At 38.9% G+C, this 18,450-nt stretch overlaps 2 protein-coding genes across 3 annotated transcripts in view; both read right to left on the bottom strand.

Moving 5' to 3' along the window:
• Positions 1-524: 524 nt before the first annotated feature.
• On the bottom strand, positions 525-4,585 carry rbp2a (retinol binding protein 2a, cellular). The gene is made up of 4 exons (XM_053650992.1): positions 4,250-4,585; positions 3,557-3,735; positions 2,291-2,392; positions 525-817 (listed from the first exon to the last, which is right to left on the bottom strand). Exons 1-4 carry the CDS (start codon positions 4,320-4,322, stop codon positions 764-766), a joined length of 408 nt encoding a protein of 135 aa, XP_053506967.1. The 5' UTR covers positions 4,323-4,585; the 3' UTR covers positions 525-763.
• Positions 4,586-8,084: 3,499 nt separating this feature from the next.
• Positions 8,085-18,450, bottom strand: part of brwd1 (bromodomain and WD repeat domain containing 1) — a 35,694-nt gene continuing 25,328 nt past the window's right edge. Inside the window, exons 35-42 of one of the 2 annotated variants that reach the window (XM_053650980.1) lie at positions 18,124-18,246; positions 14,824-14,976; positions 14,392-14,567; positions 13,199-13,368; positions 12,597-12,731; positions 12,343-12,504; positions 11,946-12,245; positions 8,085-11,162 (exon numbers count right to left, since the gene is read on the bottom strand). In XM_053650980.1, the coding sequence (XP_053506955.1) occupies positions 9,757-11,162; positions 11,946-12,245; positions 12,343-12,504; positions 12,597-12,731; positions 13,199-13,368; positions 14,392-14,567; positions 14,824-14,976; positions 18,124-18,246 (2,625 nt within the window). In that variant the 3' untranslated portion in view covers positions 8,085-9,756. The remainder of the gene's footprint in view (positions 11,163-11,945; positions 12,246-12,342; positions 12,505-12,596; positions 12,732-13,198; positions 13,369-14,391; positions 14,568-14,823; positions 14,977-18,123; positions 18,247-18,450) is intronic. The other variant, XM_053650981.1, reaches the window with a different exon arrangement.

Below are 18,450 nucleotides of genomic sequence, written 5' to 3'. Positions count from 1 at the left end.
GCCCAAACCTTACCTCTCTCTCTCTCTCTTATTTTTATATATTTATATATATATATATATATATATATATATATATATATATATATATATATATACACACACACACACACACACACACACACTCTATTTGTATCGAAACAAAAGGAAGGTATTGAATTTTATTTTAAGTAAGTGAAATTTTTAGCACAACTGTAACTGTAGTGGTGTGAAACAAATGATGTGGTAAATATTTGACCTTTATTGAATGTGATAATCTCGTTTAAACTGCTCAGTTGTCTGAACATTTTTATACATTTCAAGCTTGAAATTGTTTTATTGACCATTAATTTATCTTATTTCAACTTGACTTTATTTTAATATATTATTTACTTGATCAGGTGTCTATAAAAGCAGGATATACTGTAAATGAATATCCTAATGGTAATGTGTACCATGGTTAGTTTCTAAGTGAGCAATCAAAAGGATGGTTCTACCTTTATGAATGAGGAATTTTTGCTTCTTAGTCTTTAGCCATAAAATTAACAACTCACTTAACAATTTAACTCATATTAGGTACAGTAAATAATCTAATTTGATTCTATTTACTGATTAATTTCATAACACAAACTTATGCACATTACTTAAATATTTTCAACGTACAACTGATTAAAACACTAAAATGTCTTTATTAGAATCCCATTGCATAAGTACATATGTACAACAAAATTAAATGCACACATGAGCATTAAAAGGTGACACACAAGAGAACTGCTATATCAGCATGCTACTGCTTCTTCTTAAAGACCTGGTGGCAGACTTTGTCTTGGCAGGTGATCTCCTGATGAAGGAAAGGTGATCATTAAAAAGACCATCACTCAAACACACACACTAGAAAATTATTTTTGGATAGGTTCTTATGCTCCACTGGCTCTGTTTAGCAGAAATTTTCTCAGTCCAGATCTTAACCAACTTTTTTTTTTTTTTGCACTGCAAACTTGGCACTTGTTTGCAAAATCTGCATTTTCGTTTGTATGTGGTTACATGTATGATTAAATCTTAATGTCTGGACATGCAGCTGTTCAACGCTGTTGAATTCTTGTATCTCAATTTTCTAATATATATATATATATATATATATATATATATATATATATATATATATATATATATATATATAGCACTTTTAACAATGGACATTGTCACAACGAGTTTTACAGAAATCCAGTTATGGCTCTAGATTTGGATATGAATCTGATTGGTGAGATTGGTCAGTGTTAATTAACTGTATATAGCAGCATGGTGACATTTATTTAAATGGAAAGTCTCATTGTCAGCACTTTGTAAAACTCAAAAAGCATTTTCCACCACAGGAAAGTCTTCAGGACTTCTTTGGTAACATGATAAGCTGTATGGTTTTTTTTTTCTAGTCTTAACTTCAAAAGAGAGGCGCATGAAGAGTGGCTGGTGAGGAAACGACTGATTAAGCTGCTATAAAGCCTGGAGCCTATCCCAGGAAACTTTGGGCACAGTGCACAATCACACACCCATTCACACACTACAGATAATTTGGAAATGCCAATCAGCCGACAATGCTTGTCTTTGGACTGGGGGACGAAACCAGGTTACCCGGAGGAAATCCCTGAAGCACAGGGAGAACATGCATACTCCGCACACACAGGGTGGAGGCTGGATTCAAACTCCCATTGCTGGAGGTGTGAGGCAAATGTGCTAACCACTAATAGTTGTCATATAAGTGAAATCACTTCAGGACATGGTGTTACAGGAAAACAATCCTGATAAACACCTGAGTGCGGATTACTTTCCTATAAAGACATTCTGTAATTTTTGTATGCATCACTTGCAATGTGGACACTCATCAAATCTGCCCTGTAGGACTAATACTGTAACATTATCAAAACAAGAAGGAGGACAAGAACAATCATAAATGATGTTGGTCTTAGTATACAGCCTCCAAATTTCTCTATTAATCTTAATAATAGCTTACATACCCCATAACGCCGCTTCAAAATGCTCCTCATACACCCAACTAACCTTACAATTATTTTTAAATCTTTGATCATCGTGCTTTGTGAAAGCATGGAAAAACTGATTAAAAAAATATATACTTTACTTTCATATAACCGACTATTAAATGATTATTAATGATTAATGATCACTCTTTTCCATATATAGAAATCTCATTAGGATTGACCTCTATTCCAGTGTAGGCATTCATATGAAGGCTGTTAATTCTGATTGAGCTCTTAGTCATCAGGTGATTATGCAATGAAGGTGTTGATCGATGATTTACCAGATGCAGCAGGTCTCCCTCGATCCAATGCTTCCAGCCTCGATTCTCCTTCTCCCCTTTTTGCACACACACAAGTTTATCTCCCTCCCAGCTGACGAGTGCCTGCAAGATGTGAGCGTTTGTGAGCAAATGACACGCACGTGCAATGGACGATCTAAAGTTTCAGGAACAACAGTGTGTACTTCACAACACAACAGCAGCCACTCCGTATTAAAAGACTATAAAACTGCACTGGGCACTGGGGGCAATGAATTAAACTGTCCAGAGAGATTTTTAATTCTAACTGACAAGCGAGTGCACCTGCTGTGTCATTCCTTCACTAGTTAACAAGTGAACTAAACAGATAGATAGCTAGCGAAATGGCTCACAAGCTTAGAAAATTGTTTGCTACTTGACAACCTCTGTATTATTGTCATGATATTACACTGTACAATCCTGTGTACAACAGCAAGTAAATGCAAGAAAGTATAATGTTGTCCTACTTAGTATTGCGTGTGCATGTGTGTGTGCTTGTTTGTACGCACCCTTTGACCTTTGGTACAGACTGAGACCACTTGTCATTTGTACAATCTCTTGTGCCAAATAAGCACATGTTAGCCTTTGACCTACCCCTAGCTAGTGGGCGGGGCTTGTCAATGACAAAATTTTGAGAAATTACAACTTGGAATGCAACCATGAGACCTTTGGCCTGCACCTCGTCCTAATCCGCACCACCATCTAAGATCTGCTTCATCCTTCAGAATCCTTCATCGCTCCACATTGGTGCAGTACCAGACCCTTATGGAAGCTTGCATCAGTGAACTCAACCCTGTCATGGCTTCATCACCACAGCATCGGCGTGATAATTACAATGAAAAAGAATCTCTGTGATGAGAGGAATGGCAGTGAAGCCTAACTCGACCTTATATCATACAAGGATCGGTTTATGTATGGTTTTGGATCAACAGTTTTTTAATTTTTTATCACAATATACATTGAATCTGGTATTATTGTTTTCACAGATATTTTTTTTTATCCAAAAGACTGAACTACGATTATAAACAAGTGATAAGTGATAACTTATGTACTCCTGTATAATTAGTCTAAATTTGATCAACTTCTCCACTTCAGCTTCAGAATAAAAGTGTTTGCACCTTAGAGAACATTACAAAGGGAAAACAATACTGACCTATGGAGGGGAATAAATGGAATAAGTGGAGTTATAGATGCCAGATCAGACAGAAACTGTCCTTACATAGTGTCCTTAGGTCTAGAGGACATACGCACCGTTACCACTCTGTTGTCCAGGCCCTTAGTGTGCTCCTCAAACTCCTCTCCAACAGTGAAGTTCACCTCATAATTTCTGAATGTGCTGAGAGTTTTGGTCTCAAATTTATCTCCATTTTGCACAATAACCTTTGTCTGTGTAAGGTGCGCGGCGATCTTGCGTGTGGCAAAGTCTATGTCTGATGAGGAGAGAGTATTAAAAAAAAAAAGAAGTAAATACATAGCTGAAGAATAGTTTTCTGCTGACTATAGTTTAATTGTCAATCAGATCGACAGTATGTGGATTCAAAGGGTGTCAAATTATCTTATCAGTCTTATCACTAACACACTATAACCTGAACACACTTTGATTTTGACACAGACAGAAAACATTCATTTTACGACATTCAATAGAAAAAAAAAGGTTAAATCTAACACAATAAAGTTTTTTATTTTGTCTATTCCTCTACTGAAACTTTTAAAGATTCTAAGAAAGGAACCTACAGAGGGTTTTCCCTTTTACATAAGGAACCTTTTCAGAAATGTTATATAAATATTACATATTTAATAATCCTTGACAAACGAGTTTATTTAAGATCTTATCTCACATCAGTTCTGCTGATGTTTTTTTTTTTTTTTCCTGCATGAAAAGTCTAGGCAAATAAAACAATTCAGAGTTGTGTTTTTGAATGCAGGAATAAAGAAAGCACTCACCCATAGCCTTCATGACTTCATCAAATTTCTCATTGCTCACCATCTCCCATCTCCCGTTATAGTCAGCAGGCATTGTGGTGTTGTGAGTGAGGCTGGGTGTTGTGTAAGCGAGGGAAGAAATGATCCAAGGCTTGTGCTTTTATATCTGGAATAATGTGACTGTGTGTCACAATGTGGACTTCTGTGTCAAAGTTCAACTGATAAGGCCCTGTATGGAGACGTGGGGTGTTGTCTATGATATTAACTCACCTTTTAACTGCTGATCAATTTATTAATAATGTTTCTTATATTTTGGGGCAGAGAAGGAAAAAGGAAAAAAAAAATTATCAAATGAAAACAAGTCTTAGAAATACCCCATTGCACTGCAGTGTCTTTCACCCAAATAGAGACAGTGAAGTCTTGGTGATGGGATGATGTAACTCATATCAGTCTCAATTATCTATCTTTTTTTTTTTTTTTCCCCACATCTCTCGTCACTGCAGAGGTGTCACAGCATCAACCTTTTGATCACAACCATTATCTGCCAAGTGAACTCTGTTATAGATCAGTTCATGCACCGGATCACAATGGAATTTAAATGCTATAACAAAGGTATGATTGTAGCCACAGGCTCCTTGGTCTACCTAATAAACTTTGTGCACCTTTCAAAGTTGTGTTTTGAGATGTGTTTTTTTTTTTCTTCAAACATTTAGAAACATCGACTTCATATTGAGACCAAAGCCTCAATTTTGAATGTCAAATGTTAGCATGAACACGAGGTCCATTTAAATACCTGGGTGGTCAAGATGAGAAAATTGAAGGAAAGTTCAAACTGGGCCCTGCTGCAAGTACAAATTTATGGTCATGGACTTATTAAACATTGCAAAACACTGGTTCTGTATTCTCGCAACCATTTATGTCCATTGAGATAGATCCATGGGGTGATTATGATGAAAGTTCTATCTACAGCCAAGCCCTAACCTCCTGGGAGAAGCAGCCAGAAAGGGTGGGAGGGAGGAAGAGAGAGAGAGAGAGAGAGAGAGAGAGAGAGAGAGAGAGAGAGAGAGAAGAGGAGATATATATAGAGAGAAAAGAGGGGATATATATATATATATATATATAGAGAGAGAGAGAGAGAGAGAGAGAGAAGAGGAGGGAGAGGAGAGAGAGAGGAGGAGGAGGAGAGAGAGAAGAGGAAGGAGAGGAGGAAGAGAAGAGGAGGGAGAGGAGGGAGAGAAGAGGAGGGAGAGGAGGAAGAGAAGAGGAGGGAGAGGAGAGAGAGAGATCATCCTGCAGTTGCATGGGAAAACTGTAGACCTGATAACACTGCCATTGCATCTGAATCTGCTACAAACCTCTGCAATTGATCAAATGCATGCATAAGTGCTACAGCTCATGAAACAAAGTCTCGAAAAAGAGGGAAAAAACAATTATAAAATGTCATCACATAGAAAATGTGAACATTTGAATTAAAGTGGTACATGGGGCAGTGAACATGTCTGTGCATGTTCTCCCTGTGATGATTTGGATTTCCTCTGGGTTCTCTGGTTTCCTCCTACCTCCCACAAATATATCAATAGGTGGATTCGCTATGATATATTGCTCCTACGTGTGAAAGTCCGTGTGCCTGGTGCCTGTTGCCGGACCCATCCATCCCGGGATAGACTCTATATACACCGCGACCCTGACCAGGACAAAGAGGCTACTGAAAGTGTGTGTGGGTGTTTATCCTGTATATACTAGCACCTAATGCAGTTTGATATATTAAAGTACTTTAAAATGCTAAACTAGGGATGAAAGCTCGAGTCCAGGAAGACCACAGCCCTACAGAGACTTGTGTTTTCCCTCTTCAAACACACCAAGCCCATAAAGGCCTTGTCAGTAAGTGAAGTGAGGTCCATGTGCTTTACACTGTAGAATATTCTGTACAATTGTTTCATGGTCAGGGATTCAAACTTTGCATGAAATTATGTCAGGCATTTGTACAGAACCTCCAAATTCGACATGCATTGAACCCATACTAGCTGTACGAGTTACCCGTTTCACATGGAAATAAAATTCACAATTCCTACTTTTCACTTCCAAAGCACTTCATGGCCTTGCCCCACCTTCAGCGCTAACAGATACTCCCAATTAAATTCTCAAAATACTGGTGTAATATAACATTTTGAGCACTGTTATTAGTGCCAATTTTTTTTTTTTTTGTATATTTTCTTTATACATCTTCTATAAAGCTCCATGTTTGCGGTGTCACGGAGATAGAGAGTTGCATAAATGAGAGATCTTTTGCTAAATACACACCATCAACATCTAGTATTATCAGTGACTCACCCCAGTTTCTACTGCTGGTGAGCAACTGAGAACAGGAAACAGACCTCATACCTCAAACGTACTGCTTTTAAATTTTCTGAATTGTATATCTAATGTACTGCATCTGGAAGAAAAATGATTGAAAATTAAATTTGGATAGTTAGTGAACAGCAAATTTTAAGTGCTGTCAAAGATTCTCAATTGATTGAGGGCCATTCTATATCATTTGGGTTTTGAACCATGCCAGTGTAGCTTTGGCAGTATCTTTAGGGTTGTCGTCTTGCTGGAAGGTCAGATCTGCCCCAGTGTCAAATCTCTAACAGACTGAACCAAGTTTTCTTCTAGGGTTGCCTTGTATTTGGCTCCATCCATCTTGCTCTCAACCCTGACCAGTTATCCATTTCCTGCTCATGAAAAGTACCTCCAAAATATGATGCTACCACCACCATGCTTTATGTTGGTGTTATCAGGGTGTTGAATTCATGCCAAATGTAGTGCTTTGTGCCACCTCAGACCAGAAATTTTTAAAAACATGTCCCTCTAACTGGCAAACAAGATGGATCATATGGATTGCCATTCTTCCATGCAGTCCAGCACTGTGGAATGTATGGGCTACAGCTGTCCCATGAACTGCTTCTTCATTTGAACTGTGGATCTCAGCAGTTCCTACAGAGTTACCCTTGGCCTCTCGGTTGCTTCTCTGATTAATGCTGTCCTTGTTGGATGTTTTCTTCTGAATAAAGGTGCAGTTTTGGCAGTCTTTACATTTATCTGTAATGGATTTACCGGTGCTCTATGGGCTATTTAAATTATGGGATATTTTTAATGACTAACTCTTGATTGATACTTTTCTAGAACTTTGTCCCACACTTCACAGCTCCTTGGCCTCGATGATACAGTTTCTTTAGGTATGTTGTCTAACAAACTCTAGGGCCATCCAAGATCAGATGTATTTGTGTTGAAATCACACTTTAATGATGACGGTTTAATTGCCTGAAAGTGGACACCATTCAACTAATTATGTGACTTCTACTGACAACTGGTTGCGCCAGAGCAATTTAGAGGTTTCTTAGCAAGAGGAGTGAATATAATCACAGACATGATAAAAACAGACATGATAGTGCTGTTTACGTAAGTAACTGTGGCTCAACGAACACCGCATAACTTCCAGTTACCACTGGCATGAATACGCCCATGAGGATGAGACACTCCCCATAGCGTGGCATGTCATCACAGTGGCAAGGCCTCCAGTGTGTAGGCAAAGGTGATGACATCTAACTCCCAGTGGGCCAGTTGTTAAGACAGAGGATGCTCCCCGTGTCTTACCCAAATGAACAAATGACCTCATGATGTATTGAGCCCTTTCATGGTCAGATCAAGAGATAACAGAAGTAGTCTTTGGGCAGAAACTCTGTGTTCAACTACAAGATCACTCTGGAGGGTGAGATCCCACATTGGGCTCTTGGGCCAGCATGGTAGACAAAGGATCCTAGCTCCCCTGAGAAAGGCTTTAAAGAAGGCTTGTAATGCACAAGGGCTATAATTATTACACACGGTGGCCTGCTCCAAAGAATTCATTTTATTTGTCATTTCCTTTTTATTTCACACATTTTTCATTGCTTTATGTATGACTTAAAGCACTTTGAAGACCAGTATTTTTAGAGTACTGTATTACTAATTACTACTGATATTCTGTACTGCACTGTAAAATAAATTCTATGTTGTAAACCTCCATGAACGCATGGAATGAGATCTAATAGGCTGTACATGGACTAATCACAAGGTGCAAGCATCAACAACACTTAATGAAGGAACCAGTGTGAGCAGCTAGTTAATCACAATGTTATGACCATTGGAACTGTTGCGAAAGGTATGGTTAGGTCTAGCCCTTCTTGTTACCAATTTGTATGCCAAAAATACCCTTAAAATATACTTAAAACAGAAAGGAAGCCATTGAAGGAATTGACCACAGACATTTGACCTTGACCCTGTTTAAATCAATTCAAAAATCTAATCAGTTCATCCGCTGGTTACAATGATAAGTGTATATAAATCCTACAAACATTCAACCGCTTGCTCGAGATACCGTGTTAACAGGAATCTTCGACAGGCACACGGGAAAACATAATACCTCCACAAAAGAAATATAATCAGTTTTGCCATTAAACAGTAGGCTATTTTATTCATCAAATGCTTTTACCTCTCACTCCATCCATGTTCCATTAGACTCAATGTCTGCAAAACTTGAATCAAAGAGTTGGCTTTTTGCAAAAGACATTAAGAAATAATGTCAGGTCGGGTGTATTTCATGTCCAACACTATTAAATTCAAATGCAGTGGGTACAAAAGTTATTTACCGTTCATAAGTTAAGTCAGAAAATGAATTAATACTGAAAAGTATATAACAGGTGACTGAGAAATCTTCCCAATATGAGAAATCACTGTATTTCGCAGCAAGTACTGATTTCATGTACTTTGCAAACATGTACCAAATTTATACTATATGGCAAGACAATGCATTTGAATTTAATACAAAATAATGCTTGACAATTTTAAATATGCAAAGCTTTGCTACAAACTGATTCTCAGAAAACTCTGGAAAGATGCAGATTTAAAAATAAAAAATAAAATCCACATAACATATATACACACCCTAACTGAAATGGGAAAAGGAAACTTTGTACATGTTGGCTCAATAATTCCTTTGACAAATACAATATAAGATTCATGTGGCTTTAAAAAAAAAAGTAGTAAGTGTCAAATGATGGAAGAAAGTTCATCACAATTACACTTAACGGGGAAAAGAACGAGGGGAAGAAAAAAAAAAAAGAACGACCCTACAAGTCTGAAAACGGTAAATGTAGTTGACCCCTGAGTTTCTAACAGAACTAGTGTACGAGATACCTCAGTTCAGTGTGCCATTTAGTGCAAGCCAGCAAAAATATGCTCAATTAAGCAGGAGGTATATTAAGATAGCACCCAGACAGACAATGCACCTATGATTATTCTTGGTGGCGAAATTACAAACAGAAAGGGGCAGCCAAACCAGTAGCTCAAAACTCATATCAATACATAGCTCCCCCACCTCCCCCAACAGAAAATATAAATATCCCTGAAGTTGATTCACAGTATGTAGAAGACTCCAGTGCTACTACTTTTTTGGGACAATCAAATGTCTTCAAGTTCTCCAGTTAGTGTCTCTTCCACAGCCAAATCCTTCACTCGCTGTCTCTGTAGTTTACAGTCCGTTTGCCGAGATTCCGGGTCCGAATGCGTGTGGCTCGCCGAGGTTTTTCATAGGAATAGTCACTATCCATATCAGAAGCGGATGCTTTGTGATGTGCGGGTTTTTGTTTTCGACCCCTCAGTCTTCCCTTGGCGTATCCTTTTGGACTGCTTTGTGATCTGGAGAACTGCGACTCATTGCTAGACTCCTCCTGGCACCTCTCAGAGTCTGTGCTGCTATCACTGTTGTAGCTCTTGCTGTGCTTCCGTTTCCCAGACTGCCGTTTTAATCGCTGACCAGCACCTCCAGAGAGTTCATCCTCAGATTGATGCTTTTTTGAAGGACCATTCGCCACATTCTCCCTACTTCCAGAATCGCTCTCAGATTCTGAAAGTTTCTTGAACCGCTTACCTTTCCTCCCTGGAGGTTTGCCACACTCGCTTTCATCACTGGCCTTACCATTTTCTTCTCTGTCTTCAGATTCTTCAGAAGTGCTGATACATTTCCTTTTTGATCCTCCTGATGATTTTGGCTGACTGTTGGTGTCATCCTTCACTGAATCAGAGCTTTTCCCATTCCATGACTGCCTTTCTCCCTCAGAATCAAGGTCTTCCTCCGAGTCGGTGATGTATTTCTTCTTGGGGAGGGCTCTTAGAGTAGGTCTTCTGGAAAACGATTTCTTATCCTTTTCTGATTCATCACTTTGTCGCCACTCTTCAGAAGAATCAGCCTCTTTTTTCTTACGTCTCTGGTTTAAGGCAGGTTCACTCTCAGAGTCGGAAGTGTTGGAGTCGCCATCCAAACTCTGAGACTTGGCTCGTCTTCCTGATTTGTTCCTTCTTGCCAGCGAGCTTCTTTTTTCCATGATTTCTTCTTCTTCACTACTGCGCTCATTCTCCTCGTTTTTCCCCTCTTCTTCATCTTCAGACCTGATTTTTCTCCTTGAATTACTGGATTCCTTGATACCTGACTTTAATGCTATGGCTCCAGGAGCTGTACGAGCTTTTGAGGCAGATACTACTACTTGGCTTTTTGACGTCATATTTATTTTCTCAGAGTATTTAAGGTCCTGTGTGTCTAATTTTCTTCCATTTTGATGAGGGTGCTTCTCAGCCTCTGGAGTTTCCGTTTCCTCATCAGACGTTTTTGAGGTATTCGGATTGCTTGGGTGATTTCTCCGGCGTCTGGTTCTACATTGATTCTCTTCCTCCTCATCACTCTCATTAATTCGTTTTAGCTTACATACTGCATCTCTTGCAGTTTTCTTGATTAACTTTCGCCTGCTGATGGAATCCTCCTCCTCATCAAAACTTTCATTCTCACTTTCTCCCTCGTTGCTGTTGTCTTCACTCTCTTCATGGCTGTGCTTTCTGTGACCATTGACATGAGGAGAATCATCTGAAGTGAAAATATAAAAACAGAATTATAATAATTCAAACTCGCAAGGAAAAATAAATAAATAAATAATAATAATAATAAAAAAAGCGAGTGAATGAAACCTGGAGCTGAACTGAACATACATATTCACAACAGAAGTGTCACAGAATACATTTCTGGAAATTCTAGGCAAAAAGGGGGTCTATTTTGAAGATGCTAAAATATTAAATTATTTTGATTTATTTTGGATTTTCTATCACAACATAATTCCCATAGTTCCATTTGTGTTGTTCAAGAGTTTCCATGAATTTATTATCATCCTAAAATGTGGGGGAAAAAAATAATAAAAATAAAGAATGAGTGCGTCTAAACTTTCGACAGGTAGTGTAAATCTCTAGCTCGTGTCATCTATATTTTGCTTCAAATCAAACTGTATTCACAATTTTCTTTTTACCCCTCTCCTCCTAGATGGTCTACGGTTAACTCTTTTACTCTCACCATTCTGACATGAAACCAAGTCACTATCAGGACTGGCCTCGCACTTCTCCTCCTAACTGGCATAGTGTCCACTTTCAATCGACTCGGTCAGGAAAACAATCCGTACTGTAATTCATGTTTAGAAGACAGGAAAAAGAAACGCTGCCAATCCAGGCACAAATAAAAGAGCAATTCCTTTCAAGGATCGATTTTTCTAATAACTTCTGTAACTGATAGCGTTGCCATAGACCATTCAATTGGAGCGGAGACCGGAGAGAAGGCAAGTCGTCACAGAATAAATGAGAAAATTAAATAAATTGCTCCTACCCTGCTGGTCATGCTCCTCAGACTCTGAACTGCTCTGGATAACTGCAGCACGTTTTCCGGTCCTGGAACGAGACTTATGCTCCGAGGTATCCTCTTCCTCAGATGCGTCAATCAGTTTCATCTTATTGACTGCAGCCATAGCGGTTTTCCTGGGCTGGCGACTGTGGTCAGAGTCATCCGCGTTTTTCATATTCTCCTGACCTTCAGAACCTTCCAGGTCAGAGCCACTGCTGTGTCGAACTCTTCTGCGCTCTGCACGGGAGGATCTGCTGCTAAGACCGTTCACCTGACCACTACCCTCTGATAAACAACAGGAATCGCATTAGAAAAAATTTACCAACATTTTAACTTCCTCCCATTTTGATTTTGGTGTGCAAAGGCCATTATTGGAATCTACCTGGCTTTCTTTTCTCAGAGTTCCGAGTGAGTCGGGTGCTCCTGCTTTTGGTTCTGCTCGACTGCAGTCGTTTTAATGAGCCGGACTTCCCAGAATACTCATCATCATCATCATCATCATCATCCCCAGTCGAGCGGTCAACCTCACTTCCGCTTTCAGTGACTGTAAATCCATTAAGCATGGATGGATGGCTAAGATAAACTGTGATTTGTAGTTTGGAGTAAAAAGAACATTTGGCATGACAAAAGTCTCACCATTCTTTCTCTTCGCCTCTCTGTTCTGAATGGCTCTTCGCGTCGCTCTTGTTTCACGCCTGAATGGCTGAGAAAACGAGGGGAATTCTTCTTCCTTCGATTCGCTCAATGAGACTTCACTGTCATTTTCAGATTCTAAAACAATAAAAAAAGGGGGTAGAGATAGAAGAACATTAGAGTGGGAAAGTTAAATACAAACTGAAGTTCCGGATTTAAACACTGGGTGTCGCCATTACATGAAAACGTTATCTAAAAGTGAATCAGACTTTCAGATCGTTCTCCCATTAAAAACCATTCCAAGCCATTAATTCTACAAGAATACATTAAGCTTCTGAATCAATATGTCCACACCAAAGAAATAGTTCAGAGGAAAGTGTTTGGACTGTGTTGCTGTAATGAAGGTGTAAAAATAGTGCGTACCATCCCTAGAATGCACATCTCACAATGGACTCAGAACTCACTCATATCCTCAGCTATTTGCTTAAACTAAAATGCTGTAGTCACAAGTTTATGATTTCTTTTTTCCTTCAGTTAGGTCACGCTGCTGTAGGAATGCATGTGATCTTGTTTTAACAGCAATGTTGTGATTATTGAAGGTATACCTGACAGAGATGATGCACTTTTATTGGAGTCCTCCATCGACGTGTAGGCAGAACTAAGCCGCCTTCTCGTCTTACTGTGATGGCGCTCGGCTGTAGAGGCTTTAGCCGAGGTAGATTTGGTTGTAGGTGGTTCTACTTGTTCCTGAGTTTTAACAGCAGCCCTCTTCTGACTAACAAAACCAAAACAAAATCATGCAATCGCTTACCATTGGGAAAAGATATCGAGGTTGACTGCTAACCAGTTTTTCTAGCTACAGTAAAACAAACTGGTAAGAGATCAGACATAATCAATGTGAAACGTAGATAAAAAAAAAAGGCAATGAATAAAATACGTACTGGACACAGAATAAAATGGAAAAACAATAGAATGCTGCAGGGATGACGTATTTTTGTAGACTAACTGGAAGTTAGCATCACCCTGGTTCCTGTGACAAAAACGCCAGAAGGATTTTTTGCATTGGTTTTTAAATAACTGCAGTAAAATAACCCCTGTGACCAACAAAAGTTTATGATTCTTACACTTTTTATATTATATATATATAATCTTCACAGATGAACAACGCTTTTATGAATTTTGGAGCACAAATATAATCAACAGAAGTAAAAAGCTAAAATTATAAACGAGTTGTAAAAGGCTATAACAAAAACCACACCACAATCGCGTGACTTCATCGTCACCACTACTACGCTTCCAACAACTCTTTCGATCTTTATTTTAAAAACACTACAATTGGAAAAGACTATGAATTGATAAATCTACAACTTGGAAAGTTTGAGTTGGAACAGTTTTGAAGCGTGCGAGTATAAAGAGGCTGTACATGAGTTCGCCTGTTCGGCGTGATGATGTTTAATGTCCAGGACAACCTCTGTAGTACCGTTCAGCCACTCGTTAGAAACAGTCTTTTTCAAGACATGTAAAAGCTCTTAAAAAAAAATTTAATTATTATTATTATTTTTTATCCTGAGTGAGGCATTACTGACGTATGTCATAAAATAAAACGTGAAAATATCTCGAGCTTGTGTTAACCACAGACCTTATTTCAGGCATTTAACCAAAAACCCATTGAAATTATAATTTTTTAAAAAATCCCACTGACTTCGGGACGATGGAACCAGAAGTGCTAAAATGCTAACTCGTTTCCAGGTGTTGGGACTCATTCCTGCAGCACTCTATGGCCATATGAAAAGCCCACCTAGTGGATTCAACCCTGGGAGGAGGAAGAACGAGTTCCTGCTGCTGAGTTCTCTTTTTAAACCTCTGACTGCGTCTCAGCTTCAAACTGCTTTTAACTGCAGTCTTGTATTGGGATATGATTTTCCGAATGCGCTCCTCAAAGAATGCAGACAGACGGAGAGTCATACTGTAAATCTGTAAATTTAAGAAAAAAATAAATAAATATATGAACATTAGGCACAGCATCATGGTCTTTGTAAGAACTTTATATAGTGCAAAGTCATCATAACCAAGAAACTTCAAAACAACCTGACCAAATTAGTTCAACATGGAAAACAGATACCCAAATACACTTTACGCAGACTATCACAAAAGTAATGCATGTCACAGGTACATAAAACCATAAATTATTCTGGTTAAGGAAAGTATTCCCAATAAAAGGCGACCTTACCTTTGAACGTTTGTTTGGTGTGTAGGCTTTAGCATTAGCAAAAATAAGTCTGGTGTCTTTGCATAGTTCGGTGGGGTTTTCGTAGCGGTCTTCTTCAAGATTTCGTCGAACGGTCTCCAGATCCATGGGAGTGTCGATGATTTCTAAATAATCCTAGAGCAGTCACATGCAATGAGATTTAACCTTGTTTTTTTTTTTTTTTTCCTTGTCCAAGGTCAGTCCTAATTCAATAAGCAAAAGAATCAATAAGCTTTGGACAGTAAATCTTTGGTTGCTTGGGTATGCTTCGGTATATTCAAATTGACAAATGGCCAAGTTTAAACTGTCGTTTATGGGAAGGTACAGTTGCAATCAAAATGATTCAACCCCCATTGCAAATCAGGTTTATTGTGAAAATGTACAGACTTTCAGCTGTTTGCAATGAACAAATCAAACAAAAGCAATTGAAATAGTTCAACACATCGAATGCTTCAAGTGGTTTCCCCAAATTCAATTTCTCCAGTCTCAAAATTATTCAACCCCTTCATGGCAAGCATTGTTAGTACTTAGTAGAGCACCCTTTTGATCTTATGACCTGCTGCAAATGAGATGCATCGCTTCTGGCAGCATTCCTGAGGAATCTTAGCCCATTCCTCATGAGCAATGGCCTCCAGTTCAGCAATATTCTTTGGGTTTGCATGCTACAACCGCCTTCTTCAAATCCCTCCAGAGATTTTCGATGGGGTTCAAGTCAGGTGACTGTGATGGCCCTGTAGAATCTTCCAGGACGACTCCTGCAACCAAGCCTTGGTGGAATTTGAGGTATGCTTGTGATCATTGTCCTGTTGGAAGGTCCAATGACGCTCAAGCTTCAGCTTCCTCACAGATGGCATGATGTTTTCTCCTAGGATTTCCTGATACTTCAATGAATCCATCTTGCCTTCCACAAACTTCAGGTTTCCAGTGCCAGAGGATGCAAAGCAGCCCCAGAGCATCACAGAGGACCACCATGCTTGACTGTGGACAGAGTGTTCTTTCTTCATTCTTCTTCCTCCACACATACCGCTGATCCGTCATGCCGAAAAAGTTCCAATTTTGTTTCACTGCTCCACAGAAAAGAATCCCAAAACGTCTGTGGCTTATTTATATGATCTTGTGCTTTTGGGTCAGAAGTGGTGAACGTCTTGGAGTTCTGGCATGGAAACCTTCTGCGTTTAGTACGTGCTTTGCTGTTGTGAGGGATTCTATTCAGGGGACTGAATAATTTTGAAACTGCAGAAATCATTATAAGTTACATTTTCAGTTGAATTTGGGGAAACCACTTGAAGCACTCATTGTGTTGAACTATTTCAACTGCTTTTGCTTGATTTGTTTATGGCAAACAGCTGGAAATCTGTAAATTTTGACAGTAAACCTGATCTGTAATGGGGGTTGAATAAAACTGTATATGCCTTCTGCCTGATGGTAGTATTCACATATCTGTTAATGAATAGACTTTCAGTTATGTACTAGATTGTGTCTTTGATGTAGTGTAATCAACAATAATTTTTCCACAGCAAATGAACATTCCCCCAGTCAATGGCAGAGTACATGTTTATGTATTTGCTGATACAATGCAGAAAAAAAAATGAACAGAAATATGAAATGAATGACTGTTAAGCTCTGAATGTTATGCTGAATGTCTGAATATACATAATATTTTAGCCAGGAGCCATGCTGTAGCAACATTTTTCAATGTTTTAACTGTCACTGAGATAAGCACTGGATTAACAAACTTTATATGACCACAGGGGAAATGCATGTTTATTGTAATCTTACGGTCAGCTTCTAATATATATAGTGGGGGAAATAAGTATTGGATGCATCAATATTTTTTTCAGTAAATATATTTCCAATGAGGCTATTCACATGAAATTTTCACCAGACTTTGGTATTAACTCAAGAAATCTGGAAATATAAATAAATCCAAACATTAAAGTCCATAAATAAAGTTGTATAATAAAGAGGAATGATACAGGGGAAAAAAAGCATTCAACACGCTAACTGAAATTTCTTTAATACTTAGTGGAGAAGCCTTTGTTTGTAATGACAGCTTCAAGATGCTTCCTGTATGAAGAAATTAATTGGCCGCAGTATTCAGGTGTGGGTTTGGCCCATTCTCCTAAATATATTGTCTATAAATCTTGTTCAATTGCGTTCAAGTCAGGTGATTGACTGGGCCATTCGAACACCTTAATTTTTTTTTCTCTCTGAAACCAATTGAGAGTTTCCTTTGCTGTAGGCTTTGGATCGTTGTCCTGCTGGAAGGTCCACCCACGTCTCATCTTCTTCATCCTGGTGGATGGCAGCAGATTCATCTCAAGAATTTCCTGGTAAAGGGCTCCATTCATCGCTCCTTCAATTATATGAAGTCTACCAGTACCATGTGATGAAAAACAGCCCCACACCATGATGCTTCCACCTCCAAACTTCACTGCTGGTGTAGTGTTTATAGGGTGATGTGCGGTGCCATTTCTTCTCCAAAAATGGTGTGTAGTATGACAGCCAAAATGTTCAATTTTGCTCTCGTCTGACCGGACTACACTCTCCCAGTATTTCATAGGCTTGTCCAAATGAGTTGTAGCAAACTTTAAACGAGCTTTGACATGCCTTTTCTTTAGTAATGGAGTCTTGCAGGGTGTGCGTGAGCAGTGGAGTGCATTGCCTATTGTTTTCTCTGTGACGATGGCACCTGCTGCCTCCAAGTGTTTCTGGAGCTCTTTCCGAGTGGTCCTTGGCTCTTGGGCTACTCTTCTGACTTCCGGGTCAGAAATCTAGCGAGGAGCTCCTGTGCGTGGCCAGTTGATGACAGAGTGATGTGTGTTCAATACTTTTTTCCTGTGTCATTCCACTTTATAACACAACTTTATTTATGGACTTTAATGTTGTGAATTCTTTATATTTCCAGATTTCTTGAGTTAATGCTGATGTCTGGTGAAAATTTCATGTTAATAGCCTCATAGGAAATATATTTACTGAAAAAAGTGGTGACACGTGGAATACTTATTTCCCCCACTGTATACACACATGTACACTCACCATCCACTTTAATAGGAACACCAGTACATCTGCCCATTTATGCAGTTATCCAATCAGCCAATCATGTGGCAGCACCACAATTCATATCATCCCACCCACACACAAAAACAAGTGTTCTGGATAGAGATGGAAATGCTATAAGGTTACATGATGCACATGTGCTAGATTACCATGGCATGTGCTGCATTACTATGTGAATATTAGTGGCTTTAAAGTATATTCATGATCTTTGCATCGTTGTACCTGATACTCATTTTGATCCACAGGCTGACGGAAAGGCTCAGAGTCCTCGCACTCAAACATATAATCCAGCAGCTGTTTGCATGCATCCTTCCATGCGTCCCTGTCCTGTACCAGCTCCATCTGCTTAACAGACACAGGACAGCCAAATAGCAGCTTTAATATGACACCCTGAACAGAATAATAAAAGCATTACACAAATATTACTGTAGGTTTAATATTGGGTCAGTATTATATACATTACATGGCTAAAAGTCTGTGGATACGTGACATCACATCACACCCATATGTGGGTCATCCCCAAACTGTTGCCACAAAAAAAAACTGTTG

This window comes from Ictalurus furcatus, chromosome 20, assembly GCF_023375685.1.
Source record: "Ictalurus furcatus strain D&B chromosome 20, Billie_1.0, whole genome shotgun sequence".
NCBI lineage: Eukaryota > Metazoa > Chordata > Actinopteri > Siluriformes > Ictaluridae > Ictalurus > Ictalurus furcatus.
The sequence above is the reverse complement of the archived record's forward strand: the minus strand, read 5'-3'. Positions and strand labels throughout refer to the sequence as shown.